The 23,158-nt window shown below is 52.7% G+C and overlaps 2 protein-coding genes across 16 annotated transcripts in view; one reads left to right on the top strand and one right to left on the bottom strand.

The window, feature by feature from the left end:
* Window positions 1-16,985, top strand: si:ch211-269e2.1 (cohesin subunit SA-2). Of its 14 annotated transcripts, none has more exons than XR_009795543.1 (34): window positions 1-153; window positions 1,104-1,189; window positions 1,280-1,370; window positions 2,021-2,164; window positions 2,232-2,328; window positions 2,399-2,487; window positions 2,564-2,635; window positions 3,257-3,461; window positions 4,385-4,524; window positions 4,607-4,680; window positions 5,258-5,381; window positions 5,447-5,545; window positions 5,625-5,704; window positions 5,787-5,894; window positions 6,167-6,281; window positions 6,353-6,583; window positions 7,426-7,518; window positions 7,589-7,675; window positions 7,943-8,143; window positions 8,204-8,280; window positions 8,354-8,441; window positions 8,935-9,015; window positions 9,172-9,264; window positions 9,372-9,546; window positions 9,950-10,071; window positions 10,947-11,048; window positions 11,116-11,246; window positions 11,317-11,436; window positions 11,552-11,718; window positions 11,805-11,874; window positions 11,950-12,080; window positions 16,173-16,229; window positions 16,307-16,648; window positions 16,774-16,985. XR_009795543.1 is itself a non-coding variant. In XM_061823771.1 (32 exons), the coding sequence occupies exons 2-31, from the start codon at window positions 1,140-1,142 to the stop codon at window positions 12,068-12,070; spliced, it is 3,447 nt and encodes a 1,148-aa protein (XP_061679755.1). In that variant the 5' UTR covers window positions 1-153; window positions 1,104-1,139; the 3' UTR covers window positions 12,071-12,080; window positions 16,173-16,285. The 14 variants fall into 14 exon arrangements, 5 of the variants coding, with proteins under 5 accessions (XP_061679755.1, XP_061679756.1, XP_061679753.1 ...); XR_009795544.1 differs by having other exon boundaries at window positions 16,307-16,406; window positions 16,478-16,985; XR_009795542.1 differs by having other exon boundaries at window positions 16,307-16,985.
* The window catches only part of LOC133502696 (calcium/calmodulin-dependent protein kinase type 1D-like), a 14,215-nt gene continuing 5,658 nt past the window's right edge, over window positions 14,602-23,158 (bottom strand). For both annotated transcript variants that reach the window (XM_061823778.1, XM_061823779.1), the window contains exons 2-11: window positions 21,438-21,569; window positions 19,774-19,848; window positions 19,503-19,641; window positions 19,110-19,236; window positions 18,009-18,084; window positions 17,771-17,883; window positions 16,973-17,051; window positions 16,240-16,327; window positions 15,452-15,602; window positions 14,602-14,730 (exon numbers count right to left, since the gene is read on the bottom strand). In XM_061823778.1, the coding sequence (XP_061679762.1) occupies window positions 14,642-14,730; window positions 15,452-15,602; window positions 16,240-16,327; window positions 16,973-17,051; window positions 17,771-17,883; window positions 18,009-18,084; window positions 19,110-19,236; window positions 19,503-19,641; window positions 19,774-19,848; window positions 21,438-21,569 (1,069 nt within the window). In that variant the 3' untranslated portion in view covers window positions 14,602-14,641. The remainder of the gene's footprint in view (window positions 14,731-15,451; window positions 15,603-16,239; window positions 16,328-16,972; window positions 17,052-17,770; window positions 17,884-18,008; window positions 18,085-19,109; window positions 19,237-19,502; window positions 19,642-19,773; window positions 19,849-21,437; window positions 21,570-23,158) is intronic.

Below are 23,158 nucleotides of genomic sequence, written 5' to 3' on the forward strand. Positions count from 1 at the left end.
CGCGTGACAGACACGCTCACCAAAAGGAAAAGAACGAAAACAAGACGAAGAAGAAAAAGAAGAAGAAGACGTGCAAGCTTTTGCTCAAATGTCTGTTTGGGATTCGCGTTTGATTTGAAAATATGAACGGATGAATGGCCGACGACGTCCACGGTAAGCCGACGTGTCGGACTCGAGCGTGTCTTGGATTCCGTTTCCGACCGCTGAGTTCAAGTTCGGAGAATGAAGAAGAAGAAGAAAGGGGCTAACCCTAACTGGCGAGGCGCACTTCAATTCCCGTGTGATGGTGCCCAAAGTGCGCCGCCCCCTTGCGTGTGAAAGCATTTTGTAAAACGTGCGCCGTTCGACTTTTCTCGATTCTAAGCGGCCTTTGAACTCTGCCCGTTGTTACTGCGTGTCTACTTGAAGTCCGCGTGCGCCGCCGCCGAAGACCAAAAGACAGAAGGCTGACAAGCAAGTTTACGTTTTGCTCCGTCGCGGGCCAATAGTACCGAAAAGCATATCGGATGCGGACGAGCCCCCTCTAGTGGTTGGGAAGATGATTGGTGTTCAAAGTCCGGCCCGGGAGGCGTTTGTGGACCGCCTATTCTTAGAAGAACAACAACAAAAAAACAAAAACAAAACGGCATGTCAGAAAAGGTTACAAGGTCGCAAAAGCTTACATTAAAGTCATCGTGGAAGCCGAAGTTCCGATTGTAACCTAGAGAGGCCGTTAAAACCGTTTTATGAAACTCGCTTTGAGTACTGAGCTGGAAAGCTACTTGAGCGATAGCACCCGGTTTTTGTCAATATAAAATTGACTTAGTAGTTTTTTTTTTTCTTTAAAAACCTCGAGGTTTGACTGCTTGCTGTATTGTTTTGCGTTTAATGATTTTCCTCAACTAAAGATGAAATTCAGGCATCCCTTTTAAAATGAACACCTGCCTGGAAATGGTTGTCCAAGGCAATTAATTCGAGGCAGAATGGAGAAAGAAAGCAGTTAGTAGAAAATGCAAAGACGAGCAAGTCTTGAGGCATTGTGGCCTTCGTGATGAAATGATGCTTCTGGTCCGAGTCGTGGTCCTGATCCTGGACACGTCATTCAGACTTTTGGACGTTCCCAGTGAAGCAAGTCACGTGAGTGCTGTGTGAAGACGGACATGATACCGGACCCCGCGTCAGCAGCCGCGTCCGGACCTTCTGAGCTCAAGTAACTTTTTTTTTTTTTTTTGACCCGACACGTTTTCGACGGCCTCGTTTATTTTCAATGGCCGTACAATAAAGTGTTTGTTCTCGGCAGTAGAAGCTCAAGCCAGGCCGAGGGAAAGTCCTCAGAAGCTGTCGACGATTCCGAGGATGAGTCCGGAAACGAGAACCGACGCCGCAGGGGGGTACGTTGTTCAAATTCGTGAGAGCCCCGCCCAGGAACAAGGGAGTACAAAACCTTTCCGCTTGGTGCTTGTCAGAAGTGTCAAACGTTTGACTCGTCTTCACAAACTGCTTTTAGACGGATTTCGTGAAGTTTGGCGAATTTACGGATATGCACGTGCACTGACAAACCGTCGGGAGGTTTCCTGTACATTAGGCCTGGAAAGTTTTCAGACCTGCTTAAGTTTTTCACTCTTTAAATTAAATTGCAGACATTTTGTTCAAATCATGAAAGTAATTTTTTTTTCTCATTAATGTACACACAACACCTCAGAAAAAAAGTGCAATTGTTGAAATGTTTGCAGATTTATTCCAAAAACTGAAAGTGCCTCTTGCGACACTCCTCTCCTCAACGTTTTTCCGCTCATCCTTGAAGTGGTTCTCCACTTTTATTGAAGTCCGTCTTTTGTTTGATTACGCTGACCGAAGTTGATTAGGAAAGCCACGCAGCTCCCTCGATAATACCTCACGGCTCACCGTACGAGTCGGAGCAAATGAGAATCGTGAGGGCCTGAAAATCACAAACCGTCATTGGCAGTGAACGTTTGGCTTCCGATCGACGAGTATACCCGCCAATGGCAGCGACCGCGCCTGTCGTCTGTCTGAAACGCAGAGGCGGAGGAAAAGAACTCGCACGGAAGCGGAGAACGTCACGAGCAAAAAGGCCAAAAGCGGGCGCGGCCGCGGCCGTGAACGCCCCGACGCGGAGGCCGTCACTCTGTTCGATGTCATCGCCATGGGTCCGAGCGCCATGGCGGTAAGGAAAGGACGTTGGGACGTCCCGCTCTTTTTTTTTTGCCCGTTTCTGACGGGCGTGTGAGCAGGTGGTGATCGACGGCTGGAAGGAGGCGTACGCCGAGGACCGAGACGCGGCCCTCCTCGACCTGGTCGGGTTCTTCGTCCGCTGCTGCGGCTGCAGAGGCGAGCGAGCGAGAGGACGTCGAGTGCGTCTCTGAGCGCACGTGACGCTTTTCTGACGTTTGCTCCGCAGGTGTGGTCACAGCCGAAATGTGTCACGTCAGAGGCGACGGCGAGGCCGTGGACAAGATGCTGGACGAGTTGGAGGAGGACCCGGATGAGGTCGGACGACACGACGACCGCCCGCGTCCGTCCCGACTTTGTGCTAATGGCGTACTTGCGACTTGTCGGGCGTCAGGTCGCCGGGCTGCAGTCCAAGAAGTTTCTGGCTTTTCCGTGGATTCTCACCGTCACTTGGCCCACGCACGCGGTGAGTGGCGTCTCCTCTGCCGTCACTCGATCAAATTGACCATTTTTCACCTCGAGGTCATGTGACCCGAAAGTCGGTTTACACTAAAAAGCGAATCAGAAAAACGACGTAAATTGTCATTCGAATCGGCGGACGGTCCCGATTAGCAGGGAAGTGAAGCTTTTTTATGTCCACGGACGGCCTCGCCACTCAGGTCCACCCGCCCGCCTTCGCTTCGGTTCCCGCTCGGTGACGCTGCCGAAGTTTGTCCGTATTCTTTACGTGCCCCGCGACTGACCGGCGACCGGTCCGCCTTCCGGACAAAGCCAGCCGGGATCGGCTTGGGCGGCGCCGCGCTTTTGGATCTCGTTTGGAGAGTCCCCACTTTTCTTGCCCTTGGTTTGGACGTCAGTTATTTGGAGGAAAAATTCCTTTTACACGCTTACAAGATGGCGTGCAAAGTGTCGTTCATTCGTGTCGCCCCGTGAAAGATTTTAAGGGGTCACTTTTGCGAGCTGCTGCACGTTTTTCGATGAATGTGAAAAATGGTTTCCGCGCACAATTTGCTAGCGACATGAACGATTATTGCTCAACGGCGGAGGATTTTGACGTCGTGTCACGCTCTTCTCTGGCCCACCGCAGGACAGCGGCAAATACCCGCTGAGCCAGCCGGCGCCGCGCGGCCGACGCTTCCACTCGGACCTGAGCGACTTTGTGCGGGTGCTGGTCCGCCGCTGCGGTTGCGGCCTGGTCTTCGACAGCTACTTGATGACGGCGCTGGTGTCGCTGCTGTCCCACCTCTCCGACTGCCGGGTGCGCGCCTTCCGCCACACCTGCACGCTAGCAGGTAAGCACGTCAACGGGGGTCGGAGCGACCTTTCCCGGGGGTGGGGGTTCCGTTTTCTTCGGCTGCGGCCAAAGTTGAGCCGCGTCAACGCTCGACAGATGGGAAATGCAGGTTTGCAAAGTCTTGAAGTTTTTGGTCTGTGTGTGTGTGTGTGTTTTGGTAAGAGTAAAGAGCAATAGTAAGCTGCACCGCTGTACAATGGGGGGAAAAAAAAAATTGTTGTTTGTGTCCGAACAAGGCTTATGTACTACAAAAACAAACAAACAAAAAGAAACGCTTAAAAGATTAGTGTTTTTCATTGGACTTTGGCCATTTATAAGTTGTGCCATAACAATAATTTTGATAAATTCTTTGTGACGGTAATTTTATACAACATACTGCAATTCAATATGGACAAAATACTATGTAATGGCCGGCGATCGGTTCAGGGTCTACGATGGCTCTCGTCCAAAGTCAGCCGAGAGCGACTCCAGTGAGGGAGGAGAAGCTCCATGAAAAATGGACAGAATATACGCACAATATAACAAAAGGAATTTGTATATTTTCATGTCCGTTGTGTACAACAAAACAATCTTTGACTGTAATGAAGTTGCAGTTTTACATTGATGAGCAATCAAATGTTTGCAGAATCTAAAATAGCAGTCAGGCCCGACTGTGGAGTTCCTCGTGGCAATGTTTTAAGTCCACACATTTTGTCCTCCCCGCCGCATTTATGTTGTCATATTAAATATCGAATGGGCGGCGTCTCGGAAAGCAGCTCAACCACGAACGCCTCACAAAGAGCGCAAGTCCTTTTCGACACTTTGCACGGATCAATCATTTTTGGGGAAAACCAAAAAACCAAAGATCCGTTCGGGGACGGACGGACGGATACGTCAGTGGCACAATTCCTGGTGTGACGTGTTTGCCACTCTTTTGATCAGCGGTAAAACTGCTGAGCTCGCTGATCGAGGTGGCCGCCGACCTGAGCGTCGGTCTCGCAACGAGTCAAGACCTGCAGCGGGCGCCGAGGCCCAAGCGGCAGAAGGCCCGCGCGGAGCGAGCGCGACACAAGGCGGAGGAGGTGCGAGACGCGACCCCGCCCCGCCCCGCCCCGCCCCTCCCTCCCTCGCCGCTAACGTTCGCGCTTGTCGTTTGTCTTCAAGCTGCGGGAGAAGAGAGCCGAGCTGGAGGGCACCATGGACGTCCTCTTCAAGGCCGTCTTCCTCAAGCGATATCGGTACAACCGACAACCGCTCGTCACTTCCTGCCAGTTTTTAACGTTTCAGTCTCGCTTTTGGGGTCTGCCGGAGTCACTTTCAAATTCTTTGATATGTCCAATTTTGACACTCCTTGCAGGACATTCCAACTGAACAGAAAATAAATGATCAAGCAATGACGAGTCGGAAATGAAGTAAAAAAATCAAAGCGGACCCGAGTGGGATCCAACGGAGTCGTCTGGCGGTGGCAATCAATGCGATCGGGCGCTCTCTCAAGTTTGATGGAATTGATCTTTTGGAGGCAATCGTTTTTTTCCATCCTAAATTGCAGCCCGGTTCCGCCTTTCAGTATTCGCTGCAACTTTGTTCCCCGAACTAACGTTAGCCGTGAGTAGAACATCCGAGCGGTCTTCGTCCGGTAAACGTGGAGCTCGGGACGGTGCCGAAAGAAACGTTGGCGCCTAGTCGCGGGTCCTCGTCTTCCTTGTATTTCTCTTGGAATGTCTGGCGATATTTTCCCACCCTCGCCCTCGTCCGTCGGTTCCTGGAACGTCGTCGTCGGCACGGCAACGAGCCACGCGTGCGTTTTCACGACAGGGACGTCCACCCGGAAATCCGTTCCCTGTGCGTGGAGGAGTTGGCCCTGTGGATGCGGCGCTACAGCTCCGTCTTCCTCAGCGACTGCCACCTCAAATACTTGGACTGGGCGTCCTACGACAAGGTGACGACGTGCGGCCAACGCCATTTGGCCTCGCCAAGAATGCGCTTTTGCGTTTGCTCCCGCAGGTTCCGGACGTGCGTCTCAAGTGCGTTTTAGGCCTGCAGAGCTTATACGGCGATCCCGCCCTCCTGCCTCAACTGGACCTCTTCACCGCCCGCTTCAAGGTGAGGTGAAAGCGGGCCTTCGGCATCGGCCAAATGCACGGAACGCTTTTGTCGGTACGAACGCCGTCTGCTCTGGCAGGATCGTCTGATCTCCATGACGCTGGACAAAGACCACCAAGTGGCTTTGCAGGCCATGAAGTTGCTGCTGCTCATCTCCAAGTCGGTCCTCGCTCCTCCGTTCCGAGCGGCCGGACTTTTTCCCGCCGCGGTAACGTCCGGCCCGGCGTCTGTAACCCTTCAGAACCTGCCCGGACGTGCTGAGCTCCGAGGACCAGGAGCTTCTCCTGCGGCTGGTTTATTGCTCGCAGCGCCCCCTGGCGGCCGCGGCCGGCGAGCTGCTCTTCTTCAGGTCGGTGACCCAAAAAGTTTGACGGGGGATGTGCCGGACGGTCTCGGAAACGGTGGGAAAAGTCACGGGGCACATCAAAACATGAAACTAGAGCGCAATCATCCAAAAATAAATACAGAGATCACAATAGAGGTTTTTCTCCATCCATTATCTGAGACCACACCGGTCCTCAGAACTGTGAGGCGAGGGTTAGTCATCCATCGCGCCACCTTTGAGATAAAATAGATTTGGCGGTGAAATTTCAAAAAGAAGGCAGAAACCGTTTCTTTCAGACTCGTCAGCGCCGCCGACGACGAGCTGGCCGCTAACAAAAGTCCCGGGGAGTCTCCTCACCGGCAGAGTTTTGCAAGACTCAAGGCCCTGCTGGACTTCTTCCAGGCGTCTAAGGTGAAGCGGGTTTTGTTTTTTGCGTTTGGGTGTCAACGCGTGCGCTCTCGAGTGACCCGTTGGCCCCGCAGCTGCACGAGCACGTGGTCTACCTGGTGGACAGCCTGTGGGACTGCAGCGGGGGCCTGCTGAAGGACTGGCCCGCCATCACCTCCTTGCTGCTGCGAGACCCTCGGAGAGGTTCGCTCCCGTCGGCGGGCCTCGCCCGGGAGCAGGACGCGGCGCTGGCCGAGCTCGCGCTGGCCTCCGTGCGTCAGGCGTCCGAGGGGCCGGCGCCGGTCGGGAGGACCGGCGCCAAGAAGGTAGTCCTCGCAAAGGATTTGGCGGAAGGGATCCCCGACAAAAACGGACCGTCGGGACTGAGTCAGCCGCGCGTCCAAAAACGCTTTCCGTTCGTCGCGCCCGTTCCGGAATTGGTTGGCAATGCGGGCACTGGACGGGACTGACGTCACGGAACCCGCGCGATCGAGGCCCATTCGTCGTCCGTTGTACGTAGAGCAGAGAGGCGGATGCGGCGTTCGCTCTTGAACAGCTTCCTGGGGGCAAAGTTCACACGACTCCCTCGAGGCTGACTGCAGCGACTCGCTTACGCCGAGTTCTGCACGTCACCTTAACCCAGCGCACCGGCTTGCTAAGCTTGGATCCAACTTGAAACTTCTTTTATTATTCATGTACGATAACTTTGAACTATAACGCTAACCCCCTAAAAAAAATAAATCTGCCCCCCCCCCCCCCCCCCCAAAAAAGTGCTTCAACGGAACGGAAAATCGGGTCTGTGGCCCCTGGTAGGCGGTTCTGTCAGGGGTCCACAGACCCGTAGCTCATTTTACATCCAGGCGCTTCGGTTTGATGCGTATCAATTCAAATCGTAGACCAACTCGCCAAACTTTCTCGGGACACTCAACAAATCGTCCGATAAATAAATCGGTCAGGTTGGTTCGGATTAACGCTAACATGAAGCAACGCATCGTGTCGACATCACGAGTTCGCAAGCGGACGACGAAGGAAACATTGGAGCCCGTCAAACAAGTCCAAAGGAATGAAAACGTCGTTTCTATTTTTCGGGACGTCGCAGCCCAGCGCCCAGCATGGCAAGCCGTTGTGTAATAACACTGTAATAAGTGCGTTTTCCTGTTTCGACCAGGTGATGAGTTCCAGGGAGAAAAAAGTTCAGCTGGACGACTGCGCCGAGCTGACGCGGCATTTCCTCAGCGCGCTGCCGCAGTTGCTGGCCAAGGTACGTCCGCCGCCGCCATCGTGGCGTTCCCACGCCGTGACGTTAGCGTGACAGCGGGCGCCTCTGCAAGTTTTCAGATCGCCCGGACGTGCTCGCGTCCTTGATGACGATTCCTCAGTACTTCCTGCCCGAGAGCCCCGAGGCCCGAAACGCACAGGTCAGCGGCGTTGCGCCCGGCAACTTGGAATTTGCTCGACGCAGATGGTTGAATGCGTCCGCGTCATGTTTGAAACTACGGCACAACGGCGAATCACGCGTAGGAAAATTAATCCAGTCAAATCTTTTCTCTTGACGATTTTGTAAAGCTTCAAGTCGGCCATTTCCGAACGTTGCCCCCCCCCCCCAATTTTGTGTGCATGGAAACGTGGAGGATAAAACGTTCCCAGTTTGACGTTTGCCGTTTCACGTGTCGAATTCCTCCCAGTCGGTCTCCGGACTCTTATCGCAAATGCGACTGGCCCTGGAGTTCCACGCCGACGCCGCCGTCCTGGAGGCGGCGTCCCGCTCCTTCCTGCGTCTTTGCGCGGAGGGGACCGCCTGGGCCCCCCCGGCGCGAGCCGCCAGAGATTCCGTGGTCCGGGACTGGCTGGAGCAGCTGCGAGTCCCGCTGAGCGCCAGCCTGGAGGTGAGACCGACCGACCGTGCGTCCGTCGGTCCGTGCGTCATCCATCCTTTTATCTTCAAGAGTTGCGCCTTCTCTGCCGACGAGGGCCAAACGGGGGCCGTTTTAGTCCTGCTGCGTAAACTCTGCGCCTTCCACAAGTAGGTCGTTGAAAAGCGAGAGATTGTCGGGATTGGGATGCGGCCCTGACGTTTTTGGTCGGCTTCCCGGCAGCTGTCACGATCTGTCGAGCTGGAACGTTTTCGGGCTGCTCTCGCCTCTCCTGCCGCTGCAAGGCTGCCCCTCTTGGCCGCCGCCTCAGGTGAGCGCCTTTCTCCTCGCCGGCCTTGCGAAAGTCAAAGTCCGCCAAGGGACGGACGCTTCTTCGTTGTGTTGCTTAGATCACTGGTCTGAGACTGGCGCCCACCTCAACGTGAAAGTTTAATGTTAGTGCGGCCCTCGATTTTTTCACTTTTACAGTGTTGTGCGCAAAGCCAACCAGTCGTGGTGGCGTATGTGACTCTCGTTTTTTGGGAGTGAAAATTGCAGTAGCAGTGCCGTGTAGCGTTTTACGAGTAGTTTGGTGCAACTTAATGACGCAAGCACCTTCGTTGCCGGGTGGCGTTCTTCTCATGTTCTTTATGTGCGCGAGTCGTTTTGCGACGGACTCTGTAAAGTTGAAATTGACAGTTAAGCAACATTAAAATCAAACAGCCAACAAATAAACCACAGACATGTGGGTACAAATCTGCAATCGACGAACAAAGATCTCGCAAGAAAGAAACAACTCACGGGATGTTTTTTTGGTGTGGCAGGTACTGAAGGAAGTCTTGCAATGTTTGTGTTACTGCGTTCTCTGGTCTCTGAGCCGAAGCGGCGACATTCCGACCTCCAGGGTGAGTTTGTGAAGAACGCTAACACGGATCATCTTTCCCGGTTCCTTATTGGAGGACTGGTGTAGCTAAATGACGGGAAATTAAAACAAAAACTTCTGCAAATGTTGTCGCAGTTTTGCCAGCAAGACTTTGTTTTTTTTTTTTGCGTCTTATTAGGAAGACGCCGAGCGCCAAAGGCTTCAGTTGCGTGTGCTCAGCGAGGCCAGCCGGCGTTGCCTCTCCCACGCCGACCGCGACGTCCGCCGGCAGGTGGGGCGGGAGGGGGGGGGGGGGGCGATTTTTTATTTTTTTTTTGCCCACTTTATCCTTGCTCAACCTTTTGCTTTATTAACCCCCCCCCCCACACACAATTTCAGGCCTTCGTGGGAGCGTGCGACGTCCTCAGCGCTCACTCCTACCAGCGGCGATTGCGGCACCTCGGCCCCCGGGGGCCGCCGCCCTACGCGGCCACGCCCAAACTGCAGATGGCGCTGTTGAACTTTGTGCGCCAGAACGTCTTCGTCCAGCCGGACCGCGACCACCAAAGCAAAGGTGAGACGTTACGCGTGGTTCGTTGCCAAAGGTTAACGCGGCGTTGAGGCCGCTCGATACCGGGCCGGTCCAAAGCGACCCGTGGAAATGGCCGTCAGACGGCGCGTGCCGGCCAGCGTTTCTGAGGAATTGGAGTCCAGCCTGTTTTTTTTTTTTGTTTTTATTGGTTAGAAAGCTGAAATTTGCCGATGTGGTCTTGAACACGTTAATTTCCACGTTTTGAGAACAAGGAGGCCGACGATGACTTTCTGGAAGGCAATTGCTTCTCGTTCAAAGTTGCCTTTTTTTTTTTTTTGTCAATATTCTGTCAAGCTGCTGTGTTGTGCTCTTTTCCCTGCGACCCAACCTCCTCCCCAATCCCGCCACCCTCCTTTCCCGGCCGTCCGCCGCCCCGAAAACAAAGACGAGGAGACGCTGGAGGATCTTGACGCCAGAAGACGGATGCTCGCCGCCTACTGCAAGCTGGTCCTCGACGGCGTGCTGGACATGAGCATGGCGGCGGACATCTTCACTTTCTACGTGACGGTACGTTTGCGTGACGGGAAAACAACGAGATGAGAGGGGAAGTTGGCGGCCATGTTTTTGACCGCGACCGTAGCGCATTTGGCAATTAAAAAGCTGCTTTGCGGAAAGATGAGTGACGTGGGGAACGAGGGAGGGATCTCCGACAAAGCTGCAAGAGGTACATCGGAGGCAAAATGGCCGCGTCAAAGCGCCGCGCCGAGCTAATTTGATCTTCCCTTAAACTGGGAACTAAAATCTCCTCGTGTGTGGCGGCACAAATCAAAACACACACGTGATGGATCCTGGATTTGTGGAACACGAATGAAATGAATAATGTACTCCATCAATGTGACGGGGTCGGTTTCGCTGGTCGGCGGAATCAAACCTGGTTCATTACAAAGAAAAAAAAAAAAAGCAAAATTAGCCACCAATGAGTTCTTGTCGCGGCTTCTTAGCTGCAATCCACTATTCGGTTTGTCCACTCGAGGTCGCCGTCGAGCGGGCAGTTTTCCCTGTTTAAGACGAGGAAGAAACGTAGTCGGCGGCAGGCCCCGCGGGAAGTGGCACCCGCAGATCGGGTTGCCTCCCAGAATTCTTTGCAGCGACGTAGAAAAGCAAGCCGGTTTTGAGTACGAGTTGGTGAATTTCCTTCAGAAACGCGCGGCTTGCGTCCGAAATTGGTGACGTAGGGGAAAAAAAGGTCACAGTCGACCTCAAACGAGAGAATTCTAATTCCGCACGATGCCGAGCGAGTGAGTGGCGAAAAAAATCGGTTGCGATGCGATGAAACGAGGGATGAACGTCAATAGCCTTGAGGAAAGCGTAAGTCAAATGTGGCCCGTGACCAAAATGATTTTGACGCGCCCGCTCTCTCGGTCGCTGTCGCCGTCCACCAGCATCATCGCGACTTCGGCGACATCATCAAGGAGACGGTCCACAGGAGCCGAGCGCTCGACAGGTTGGGCAGCACTCGGGGGCTGGTGCTGGCCTTACAGCAGGTAAACAAAACGCCCCTCACAAAGTCAAGTTCGGGACCGCTTTGAGTCTGCGGGGCGTCTCCGCTAGCCCTTTGAGCGTCTCCAGCGCCAGCGGGGCTCCGGCGGGACCTTGGACGGCCTGAGGGACTTGGCCAAAGGCCTGGCCCTCACCTTCGGGGACCCGGTCGAGCTCCGCGAGTGCGTGGTCCTCATCCACAGGTCGGCCGACGCCGACGCCCTCGCGTGCCGCCTCCGCCGTCGACTGAGGCACACGCGGGACTTTTTGCAGGAGCGGCGTCGAATTCGCCTTCCGGGACTGCGGAAGTTCCGCCCCGGCGTCGTTCCTGCCCTACTTGAGCGTCCTGGCCGAGTTTTCCGGCAAGCTGCTCAAACCGGACAAGAGGACCGTGTGAGTACGGTGCAGTCCCCCCCTCCTGCGGATTTGAACCTTCTACCTGCCGGAATTGAACGCTCGCCGCCGTCTTGGTGGACCTTGTTGTGTTTTTGGCGCACTTTGGCGCTAGGCTGGCCTACCTGCAGAAGCACGCATCCGAGTCGGCGGCGGGCCTGAGCGAGCGCCGCCGCCGGCCGTTGCTCCGCTACCGCGCCTCCCTATCGGCCGAGGGGGACGACCGCGGCCCGGATCGGAAGCGGACCGGACGCTGCGACGCGGCCGAGAACCAACAAGAAGGTTTGTTTGTACGCGCGGGAAGGGAACCAACAACCAACGGACTCAGCATTTGCCGGGACAACCACCTTGTCGCTGTTTTTTTGCAGGCGCCGAGTCGCACGGACCTCCGAGCCCGGCTGAGACCGCGGTGGCAAAAGTTGACACCTGGAGTCTCAGGTGCGAATCGGGACCTTTTTTTTTCCCCCCTGCAAAATTGTCAGCTGAGCTCGGCTTCTGTGTGGCGACTCTCAGCAGCAAGAGCGTCCGCCGGGCGCGCGACGCCCTCGGGAAACGACGCCCGACCCGACCGGCGCTGGGCACTCGCCCGACTCCTCCGCCCGATGAAGACGAAGATGTGGACGTTGACATCTGACAAGATTTTGGTACTCACCTTTGAACTCTGACGGGAAGACATTTTCATTTTTCTCCCCGTTTCCGTGGCATCGTACGTGTTCCTATTTTGACACGCATTGAACGTCATATTTCATATGCAGCGATTATCTCTCCTCGAGCTGCCAACCCTCCAATAAACGGCACACAAAATTCAATTTCTTCATTCTAGTGCAATTTGTGCCACACTGGAAAAAAGAGATCAAAACAAAGAAGAAGGCAAGAAATGACAAAAAAGATCAAAAAAAAGATTTGCTCGCTCAGCTTTCCAAATAGACGCAACGTGTGCTTGCTTCAAGCCGTCTGCAAAACAAGACAATAAGCCAACAGAACCAGAATCGGTTGCAGAAAACAGAGATTGAATACCGAGGCCCAACGAAGCGTGTCGGCTGCGCCTAAAAGTTCTGTCTGTATAAAAGGATTGGATTGATAAAGGCAGAGTCCAACCCTCACCAAAAACGGGTCCGGCAACACGGACCAAACTCTTTGACACCGGTCGTACAGGGTCCGAACGGCCCGTATGAGCGGGTTCGGTACCTCGTCCTCCCTGAGCCTTTCGCGGCCGGGACAAAAACCGCACCGCTCCTCCTGAGTCTGCGCTCGAACTTCCCGACGGAGCCTCCAGAAGCACCCCTGGAGCCGGAACCGATTCGTGGCATTCACGTTGGGTTTAGAGAAAGATGATCGTCCTGCTTTTGGCGTGTTTGACACGGAACACGCAAAAAGTTTTGCTCTCGTCAACGATGCAGAGACGCGTGCTGCAAAGAAGCCTCCTGGATTTTATTTCTTTGAAATACATGTCAACGTTTCACCATCAAATCATGCAACACGTGCAACGACGAAGGGCTGGGGGGGGGGTCACAGCTTTTGTGGCGGGATTTTTTTTTTTTTTCGCCGCAATTTAAGTGCCTTGTGAGGGAAGACGACAAAGAGAAGAAGAAGAAGAAGAAACATTCAGAGCCGGAGAAATAAATCCGACGTTTGTATTTACAGCAAAGGGAGGCTCGATTAATCTCTTTCTCGACTCGGCGGGAACATCGCCGGAGAGAAGGAGGAGGAGAAGGAGGAGAGAGGGAGGAGAGAAGGAGGAGAGAGGCTCTCTCCGTCAAATTCAAGAGCTGGCATCAACACAAAAGCAGCACAACAACAACTTTTTCCTTCTTTTTTTTTAAAGGGAAACATCACAAGTTGTCACAAACGGACTTCCCGGGTGGACTTCACTTGACCTCGTCGCAAGTGCCGAGAGACTCTTTCAAGTCCGACTTGTGACTCTTCGGTTCTGGCGCAATGTTGACAATTCTTTTGGACGAGTCCACTTTGGCGTTTAAAGGGTGACACGCTGGGATTTGCTTCCCAAAGCGTCAAAACTAAAAGCGGACCCCAACATATAAAAAAAAAAAAAAAAAAAAACATTCAAAACAAATTAAATGCGACAGATAAACAAAACAAAATCCTGCCGTACTGACCTTAAAGCTTTTTTTTCATTTCAGTTTTCCAGATTTCAAAAGGAAAGCGTCATTGGGATGAGCGGTCATCTTTAGAGCGTCTCATTGTCGGCCACAAGTGCACGCCGGCTGCTTTAGAAGGCCACGTTGGGATGGAGCCATTTTCACGGCTCGCACTACTCGGATTTGATTGACTGTCGATGGGGGGTGGGGGGTGGTGGGGGGGTGTCCCGCATTGTCAAGCCTCATTTTTTTTTTTCCAATGACTTCAATTTGGCAACGTTCTCTGTGGTGTGCGACAAATTTCAAAGACGTAGTTTTTACATGACAGGGACTCGGATATTCAACCCGCTCGTCTGAATTCGACCTTGTACTATTGAATCCATCAACTTCTTCTAAAAGTAGCGACGTGACAGCGCTGACGTTAAAGCACTTTAAGCAGCGAATGTGCTTTGTACAAAGTTTTTTTTTTTTATGGACAAGGTCAAATGAACGTCACCCGGGAAGCTGATTTTCCGTTCATATATCAACATTTTCCGCATAACCACTCGCAACAATTTACATTAGGGGAGCAAATTCTCCTCTTGGCACATAAGCGTAATAATAGGTACACAGTGTTGGTTGGGGGGGGGGTTGGTTGGCTTCAAGCAACATCCCTGAGAACTCAGTCACCGTCACCCCCCCCCCAGCGGTCGAGGAGGACCTCAACATCGTTAGCGTGGGGAAAGAAATCACAGCCCAACGTCGGTGGGGTGCGCCCGTCGTGGCCAACCGAGGTCAAAGGGCGACAAAAAAAAGCTCGAGGGGTTGCGGCTCCGTCCGGGCAAAATATTTACACAAGGCAAACGCCGGAGCATCCGACCGGACCACGCCGACAGCAGCTCGGATCAAAAACGGCGCTTCACGCGCTCCCTACCGTCCCGAACGCAGCTCGACCAGGAGAACCCGGAGCGGCGTCCCTCCCGTCGTCCTCAGCGCGCCAGGCTGAGCTCTTCAAAATCCTCCCGAAAATTTGCGGCGAGGTGGTGGCGGGTTGGGGGGAGGGGGGGGGGGTCCGAGCCGTCTTAAAGCTCGGTGGTCTCCCAGCTCACCTCCCGCGGAACCTGGCGTCATTTAGTCCCCGTGTGGATGACCGTGACGGTGGAGGGGCGGGGCAGGTGCGCCTCCTCCGGGGCCGGCGGGGGGGCCGTCGGCGGACCTGCGGCAGGACGGACTACGTTACAGAGGGAGGAGAAGTGGCGGTGTGTGGGGGGAGGGGGTTTCCCCCCCTCTTAATTCTTTCAAAAGGATCTTTGCTGCTTTTTATGTCAGTCATCAGCGGGGAAACGTTTCAAGGGTTTTGCTTTTGGGACGCCTCAAACCAGAAAACAAAAACAAAACCGCAAGCAATCTTTCATTTTAGGATTCGCCCTGAAAAATCTACTGGTAACTTTCCACTCTTTGACAAATTAGGAGGACGAGGGTTGCCCAACAAAAAAAATAAATAAATAAATAAATAAATAAAAAAGGGAATCTTGACACTTTCCTCATCTGAAAAACTTTTGCATGTCCAAGTTACTAATATTTAACTTAAAAGTGTGTTGCACGCCAAATACTGCAACGCAACGACGAGAACGTCCCTTCGACTCGTTCAGCCGACGTCATCGAGATATATATATATATATATATATATATATATATATATATATAGGCAAAATTTCCAGTTCCAGACACAATTTTTAACTGTCACGCTGAGCCGATCCTTTTAATTATTGGCCAATCTCGTCTGCTTTTCAGCCTGGGGAGGGCAACCTGTCATTCAAACTATATTGAACGCAGATCGCCGTACACACGCAGGGAACAATATCATGTTATTAAATAGTTAAAAGGGAAACCAGAAGGACAAGGAAAACACGTCTGTCGCCAACGTTGACACTCACAGCGGCGCGTGGCGAGCGGGGCGCAGTCCACCGACTGACTCTTGGCCGGCGCTCTGGAGGCGGCGCCGTCGCCGCGGACGCTGCCGCCGAAGCTGGCGCCCAGCTGCAGGCGCCGCATGTGGCGGATCACCGCCGTGGCGTTGAAGGCTTGCTGAAACGAGGAGAGAAGGTGGACACTTTTGGACTTTCTGTCGACACAAACTCACGTGACGTCACAAACGGGAAAACAAAGACGAGGACCCGACTGACAAAACAACGAGCGGGAAAAACAAAAAGTCATTTGGCACAATAATAAACGCGGGGCAACGTTCAAAGAGAGCGCCACGAACACACGATCACTGTGCAAGCCGCACAACAACAAAATAACGAGATGGTGGCAAAGTGATGTTTGTTTTACTTTGGCCTGAGCGCACAAAAAAAAAAAACACAAAAAAAAAGGCAACGCAAAATAATGAAAAAGGGAATATGCAAATTAGCAAGGGCTGAAGCGTCAACGCGTCGGAATATTTCCATCACTTTTAAACGTGCTCAAGTCGAGTCCGTCTCCCAATTTGCCCGCTCGCTTTATGATAATCAACTTTGACTTTTGTTTATTAACGTTGAAAAAGCTTAGGTGCGACGTCGCTACGAAAAGATCCGCGGTAAATGTCGAAATACATTCTTAGTCTTCGCAGTCCTGGAAAATTGAAGAATTCATTTGGGATTTTTCCTTTCCCTTCAGATTTGGGGTGAAACGTTTTCAACAAACCCCCCCCCCCCCCCCCGGAAATGACGACAGGTGGCCTCACCCTCCATTTGCTTTTGGCAAAGTTCTTGCGCATCTGCCGGCTGACGGACTCGTGGATGTTCTTGCAGAGGGCCGTCCCCCCGGCGATCCTGAAAACACACCAAGAGAACGCTGGCGTCAACTCCCGCGCGCGAGAAGCCGGCGGCGGCCTGCGCGTTCCGGGAGCTCGTAAGGTCTTCGCTTTCACAACTGCAATCACGCGGGCCGTTGACAAACCGGCCATCATCTTGAATTTAAAGCTCCACGCGTGGCTCCGACGCCCGCTCGGGGTCGCCATCCCGCAGCCCTACGCTGTAGCACCTGTGACTCGAGAAGGCGGGACCGGGCACGACGAGCGAATGAGAGGGCGGCGTCGCCTCGGGCCGGCTGTGAACTCGCTGACCGCTAGCTAGCAGGCGAGCGGCTGACGCGTACGTGTGCTCGTTACGCGTTTATGACTACAAAACTAATTCCGTGTCATTGGAGGAATATGAGCATTTCCAGCAGGTTGTCAGAAAATGGAGTAGCGTGACTACAACTCGGGCTTTTCCTCTAGTTGGACACGATCGAAACTGCAGCGAAGGAAGCGGCGGACGGTAACAAAGTCCACCGCGCGTCCACGTCCGGCACTAATTAGCGCTCATTTGTTCAGCGGGATTCTCTTCACGGGGACGGCGGGCGGAACGGCCCCGGTGGCCACGGTGACGGCTTTGACAAAAGGCACGCCGAGATGAGAGTTGTGGACGTTTCCTCACCAGGGGTGCTCCAGAGCCCGGTCGCAGGTGAACCTCTTCTCGGGATCTTTTTCCATCAGGCAGCTGATGAAGTCTTTGGCTGTCAACGCAAATGGAAAAAATACATACAGAGAAATATCTGGAGAGTGCTTTTTATCCATCCATCCATTTGGCAAGCTGCGTATCCTCACATGGGTCGCAGGGGGGATGGAGTCCAACCCGGCAAAAGGCCGACTGCACCCCGGACGGGTCGCCGCCGTCACCGAGCGGGAATCGATCCCACGCTGCCCGCGCAAAAGCCGGCCGAGCTTTTTAAATCTTTCATGATGTGACTACGTATGATATATATATATATGACTTATATGACTCATAACTGTGAACGTTTGCATCCATCACTTGTAATCCTTTTTCTTTTTTTGGGTTCTGTTCAGCTGTTGGATGAATCAGGATGGAGAATCTGCATCCCCGAAACGCCCGAACAGTTTGACCGCGGCACAGTGGAGTTTTTGAGCTTAGCTTCATATTTTTAATTGCGTATCGGTCCAAAAAAAAAAAAAAAAAAAAAAAAAAAAAAAAAAAAAAAAAGAATTTCCAGAGCGGTGAAAGAGGGACAAAAAAAAAAAAAAAAAAGACAAAGATGAAACGCCACCGAGGTTCAACTCCAGCAAGTGGCGTGTTTGCAAAGAAAAAATTATTTTGCACTTTCTCTGGCTTTGACCATTTGTAGCGTCAAATGAGCACAAATCAAAGTCACGTTTCTTTTTTTGGAGCCAAAACTCTTTCCCACATTTGCAGTCGGGTGACTTTGCGTTTTCTCACCAGAATCCGATATGTCGTCCCAGTACGGCGCGTCAAACTCGTAGTCGGCCTTCAGGATCTGCTCGAAGAGTTTGGAGTCGTTCTCGTCGTAGAACGGCGGGTAGCCGCAGAGCCTGGGGAAGAGTCGGCGTCAGAGAGGTCGCCTCCGTGACGCCGCAAAGAATTGGCTTCCTTCCAATCGCATTGACAACAATTTGGACTTTTTTTTTTTTTTTTTGCGTTCCACCGGAACACTCACAGGATGTAAGCGATGACCCCGATAGACCAGCAGTCCACGGCTTTACTGTACGGCTTCTGCGCCAACACCTCGGGTGCTGCCGCAAAACAAAATTGGAGGAAATCGTGTCACTAGAGGGCGGCACGCCCGCCAGGACCCAAAGCCAAATCGCATTTTGTACAAATGTGCTTTTCGGGATTAAAAGCACAAAATCAAACGTTTTCCCAGACAAGCACTTCGTACTTCGCACTCGGCGCCGACGTCACTTGTGCCGCGTCCAACAGAATCGCCAAAACCTGCTTCGGACTCTCTCAGGGCCCTACCGGGTTTGTATTCCGTGAGCATTCGGGACCTTTAGAGACCAGTAGCAGGACTTGAACCTGACTGGGAGCCAGCGTGAAGGCTTTAGAACCGGAGATACAGTAAACGATCGGACGCAAGTCAGAAGACCATTAAAATGGTCAAATCGACTTGAGATCATTTTGCTGTTATGAAACAAACCTGTTCAAATGCAAACTTTTTGCGACATCAGAAAAATGAGATGAGGCTCCAAGAACTCATGAAAAAACTCCCCCCCCCCTCCCCCCCTCCCCCGTCGTGCTTCGACGGGCTGCGCGGAAGAAAAACAGGCCCAAGCGTGACGCTGCAAGCTAACATCATGGCTGAGCTTGACGTCCAAAATGTTCAACCCTGCTGTCGAGATTCCGTCGAACGCGTCGCGGGTCGGTGACAGCGAGGCCGAACGCGACATTATTTCTTCAGAACTTCACTTTTCCGATTTCATGAATTTGAATATGTCGCAGTACTCACGTGGCAATATAATTTGAGGGCATGGTTTTGAAAAATCACCATTTCTTGACTGTCCTGTATTATTATTTGTTTGTAGAGATGGCAAATTTGGGCTTTTCAAAATTATACATACATAGATGAAATATTTCACCGCATAAGACGACTTTTCAAGTGAAATGAATATTTTGACGCTAAGATGTACTTTTCTGTCCACTATTCAATGTCAAGCATGCACCAAAAACGTGAATTTTGGTTTGCAAAGATTTTGCTTTTCCGACATTCGGGTTGGCGAGCAATTCGGTCACGCCGGCGCTTTCCGATCTCGGAACTCACCCACGTATCCCGGAGTTCCGCAGGCGGTGGCCATCACGCCGCCGGTGCCCTCCATCTTGGACAGGCCAAAGTCGCTGATCATGATCTTGGACTCGTCGTGCGGACTAAAGTAGAGAAGGTTCTCTGGCTGAAAAGGGGGACAGGATCAGAATCCATTCCTCGGCGCATATCGGGCCAAAATTTCGCCGTTGGGGGGGGAGAAGCCGTTTTAATATGGCAAAATATTTCCGTGGCGTCATAGCCGCTGCTTCCGACGGCCAATCAGGAAGCGGCTTGGAGTGGGTTGCAAGTTTGATTGCAGAAAAAAAGGTGAGTTTAAACCAAAAAAAATTGTTTTCAGGCCATCCATTTTTTTGCCCGTCTTTCCGCAAATGGCAGCCCTGCCTTCGGTACCTTCAAGTCTCGGTGCACGATGCCCATGGAGTGGAGATAGTTGACGGCATCCAAAACTTGGCGGATGAGCCGACTGGCGTCCATCTCCGTGTAGAAGCCCTTCTCCACGATGCGGTCAAAGAGTTCGCCGCCGGACACCCTTTCGTAAACGGACATTAAGCATTACAAACAAAAAAATACAAGCCTGCGGTTTGTGCGCCGACTGCCGAGCTGGTGAATTACTTGGATTTGATGGAACAAATTTGGAAATTCAGGCTGGCGTCGTACTCACAACTGCATTATGAGGTACAGGTGGTTGGAGCTTTCGTAAATGTCCTCCAGGGCCACGATATTCTCATGCTTGATCCTGCGGAACACAGCGAGGCGCAATGAGCTTTGGTGTGGAGGAAACGTTGCGTGACCTGCCGGGAGGGTCAAGGGTCGCGAGGTCAGCAATGAGTCAATCGGGGGCGGGGCAAAACGAGGGTCCCGCTTTCGCGAAACGGGACCGGCATGGGCGACCGGAAGAAAGCAGGAGGACGGCAACGGTAACCTGGCAACACGCAAGCCGGCCGCACGGCGCTCGCCGTCCCTCCCGCCGGAAGTTCGTACGTTCGGGTTGGCAATCTCTGCAACGGGGGCCCATACAGAAAGGACATCCTCGAGCTCGGAACCAGGCGAACGCTTCGGCGCCGTTATTCGATGCAATTCCATTTGTGCGCTGCCTGGCAGTACCGTTTGGAGGCCGGCAGGGCGCTTCCGCGTCCTCTCTCTCCCGCACGCGGCCTGCCCGTTCCCAGAGAACCTCGCCAAAAGTATCGCGGCCTCTCCTGGAGGTACCACGGCCCGACCGACGCAAGTAAGCCACATTCAGGGTGCGTGCGTGCGTGCGTGCGTGCTTGACCCCCTCCGTGTGACGTCACCGAGCCGACCGCCTGTTCTCTCCACCGCCGCCCCCGTAACTGCTCATCATATTAGATTGCTCCTCCGCCTGCTCTCGGCCGCAGCTCCTTCCTACTCGTGACAGAAACGCTACAACAGTTGACATGAATCGTAACCCGATTTTGTAAAATGCCTTTTCGATGCTGTGTGGCATCTCTACTTTCAAATATCAAGGTTATTGTTTTAATAGAGCACAAGAACCGAGGCGGGCCGGCCGCACAAACTCCAAGTGCCGCTGAGCCCCCCCCGCCCCCCAACAATTGCAGGACCAGCTCGCCGCATTGCTCACAACTGCTGGTACGGTCGTCCTCGGGATCTTCTCCCTCCTCTTCTATTTTGACACATTTGGGGGACCACAGGTACTTTTGAGTTTGGGGAGCGAAGCGGGTTGCTAGGAAAGCAACATTTGTTTGGGCCGCAGGTGTCAAACTCAGGGCTTGGGGGCCAGGTCCGGCCCACCGCACCATTTTCTGAGGCCCGCGCAAGCAAATCGTCTGCGTTGACAAGATTGAGAAAAGATACGGCAACCGTATTTTGTCACCAATCGTTCTTTTACTATCAAGTGAAAAGCTCAATCAGTCCATTTGTTAGCCTGTGACTTCAAAACTAGCTATCCATCCATTTGTTGTGCGTTTGTAACAACATGAGACAATCACGTCAACATTTCTATGCTTTCACGGTGCTTCACGGCCCTCTGAGGGAAAGCATAACTCCGACGTGACACCCGTGGTTGAAGGTATTCAAGCGACTCGCTCATTTCGTTCCATGCGACCGCATATTAGCATTAGGCTAATGGGCAAAAATAAGACGGCTAGCTTGAACATTTGGCTGTTTAAAACAATAATAAAAAGCATAATCGTCGTCATCATCGTAAGCTGACTAAGGAGATCGAGGAGGCCTGGATGAGGAAGAGGTCCTCGACTTGGCTCAACAAGTCAACAAACAATTCCACAGCAACTGTTTGTCCCCCCCCCCCCCCCCCCTCTTAACGGTGCCTTCGACGCGCGACCTTACTTCCTCAGCACGGCGATCTCGTTCTCCAGACTGTTCTCCTTCCCTTTCAGGGCTTTTTTGGGGATGCACTTTATGGCGACCATCTTCCCCGTGGTCTTCTCGCGGGCCATCACCACCTCAGAGAAGGCACCGCTGCAACACAAACGACAAGAAAAATTGAAATCGGAGCCAACCGAGAAACTCGCACTTCTGAGTGCCAAAACTGAGGGGAGGGTCGGTCAATTGATCCGTTTTTGGAGTGAAAAAGTGAGCAACCAAGGGACCGGCGCGAGAGTCGCCAGAAAACTTTCAACTGTTTATTGGGCGGGACAAACTAAAAATGAAAACACTTGCCAGGAGCTGCTGTCGGCCACAACTCCCATCCGGACGCTCGCACGCAAACTAAGCAGTCAGCGTGACTCTTTAAGCGACACGCGCGTATTACAGTATGTACAGTACATTACTCCCATTACATATGCCATACAATAATCTCATACCGTCAACGTTAGTGGCCACTTTATTGTTTTTAGTATGACTGCGTGAATGAGAACTGCTTTCCAGGAGACTTTGCAATTTGAAATCTTCCCCAAGTATTGACTTTCTTTCGCCAAGGGGAATCCGGTCGTTTACTGCCGCTGACCAATACGGTCGTCTAGTCCGGTTTTTTTTTTCGTGAAATTCAGGTTTCTAAAGCGGTCACGAGTCGCGACGGATGAGCGACCCGAGGAACGACTCGCGAGTCAAGGTGGCAGCGACACAAACAAGATCCTTACCAAGCGACGCTTGGGCCAAAGTACACAAAGAGCATATTGTCAATATTTGCGAAAGCAAAACAAGCGAGACTTGACGAGACAAGTCTGCTGGGTTGGTTTAAGGCAGGCAAACACTTAAAAACCACGACAACAGCTAAAAAAAAAAAAAAAAACATTTGTCGACCTTTGGAACGAACGTCTGCCTTCCAGACCAAATACGCGACTGATTGAAGGCAATGTTTACTCAAGCAATTGCCGCGAGTTGCTACGGTGCCACATTCAATTCTGCTCCATTTTGCCGAGCGGGCTTTCCTCGCGCCGCACGTCCAACGAACCGGCGTTTGGGCTCATCCGGATCGGATCAGCTGCGTGCGGTTTTTTTTTTTCCCTAGATGAACTGAAACGTCACGTTTTGTTCTTCAGACCCGAACGGCGTTTCCCACAAGTCTCTGGGAGACTTGAGGTTGAGGTCGCGAGCCGTAATTCCAAAACGGGCCAAACGACACCAGGAGGAGGCCACAAGGGCCCACCTGATGGGACGCGGACCACGCCGGCGACGGCATCCCGCCGCCTCTTTCCTCCTTGCGATGGAAATGGTGCCCTCGTCCAGGCGGAGGGAATCAGCAGCCGTGTGAAACTGCACTCGACGGACGTGACTGCAAACCCTTCCGGCTCCTGGTAGAAGGCAACAAAAGGCCGAGGGAAGCCTTTTGGGGCTGAGCCGCAGGCGCTTCCCAAACCCTGACGTTCGTCTCGAAATACACCATTTGACACGTTTGAAGATGAGCGCTCGCTGAAAAACACGCTACGTGGCGCTGACAACTGCTTCCCACCGTTTCACGTTTCCTGATTTCGGCCGTGGCGACGACAGCAGGAAATTTGACGCCGGGCCAAACTGTTACAACTTGTTTATGATCAGTTGTTATCTGGAGCAATTGGCAATTTATAGATTATGAGCCCAAAAACTCTTTTTAAACTCTCGTATTTCTT

Source organism: Syngnathoides biaculeatus, chromosome 6 (assembly GCF_019802595.1).
Source record: "Syngnathoides biaculeatus isolate LvHL_M chromosome 6, ASM1980259v1, whole genome shotgun sequence".
Classification (NCBI taxonomy): Eukaryota; Metazoa; Chordata; class Actinopteri; order Syngnathiformes; family Syngnathidae; genus Syngnathoides; species Syngnathoides biaculeatus.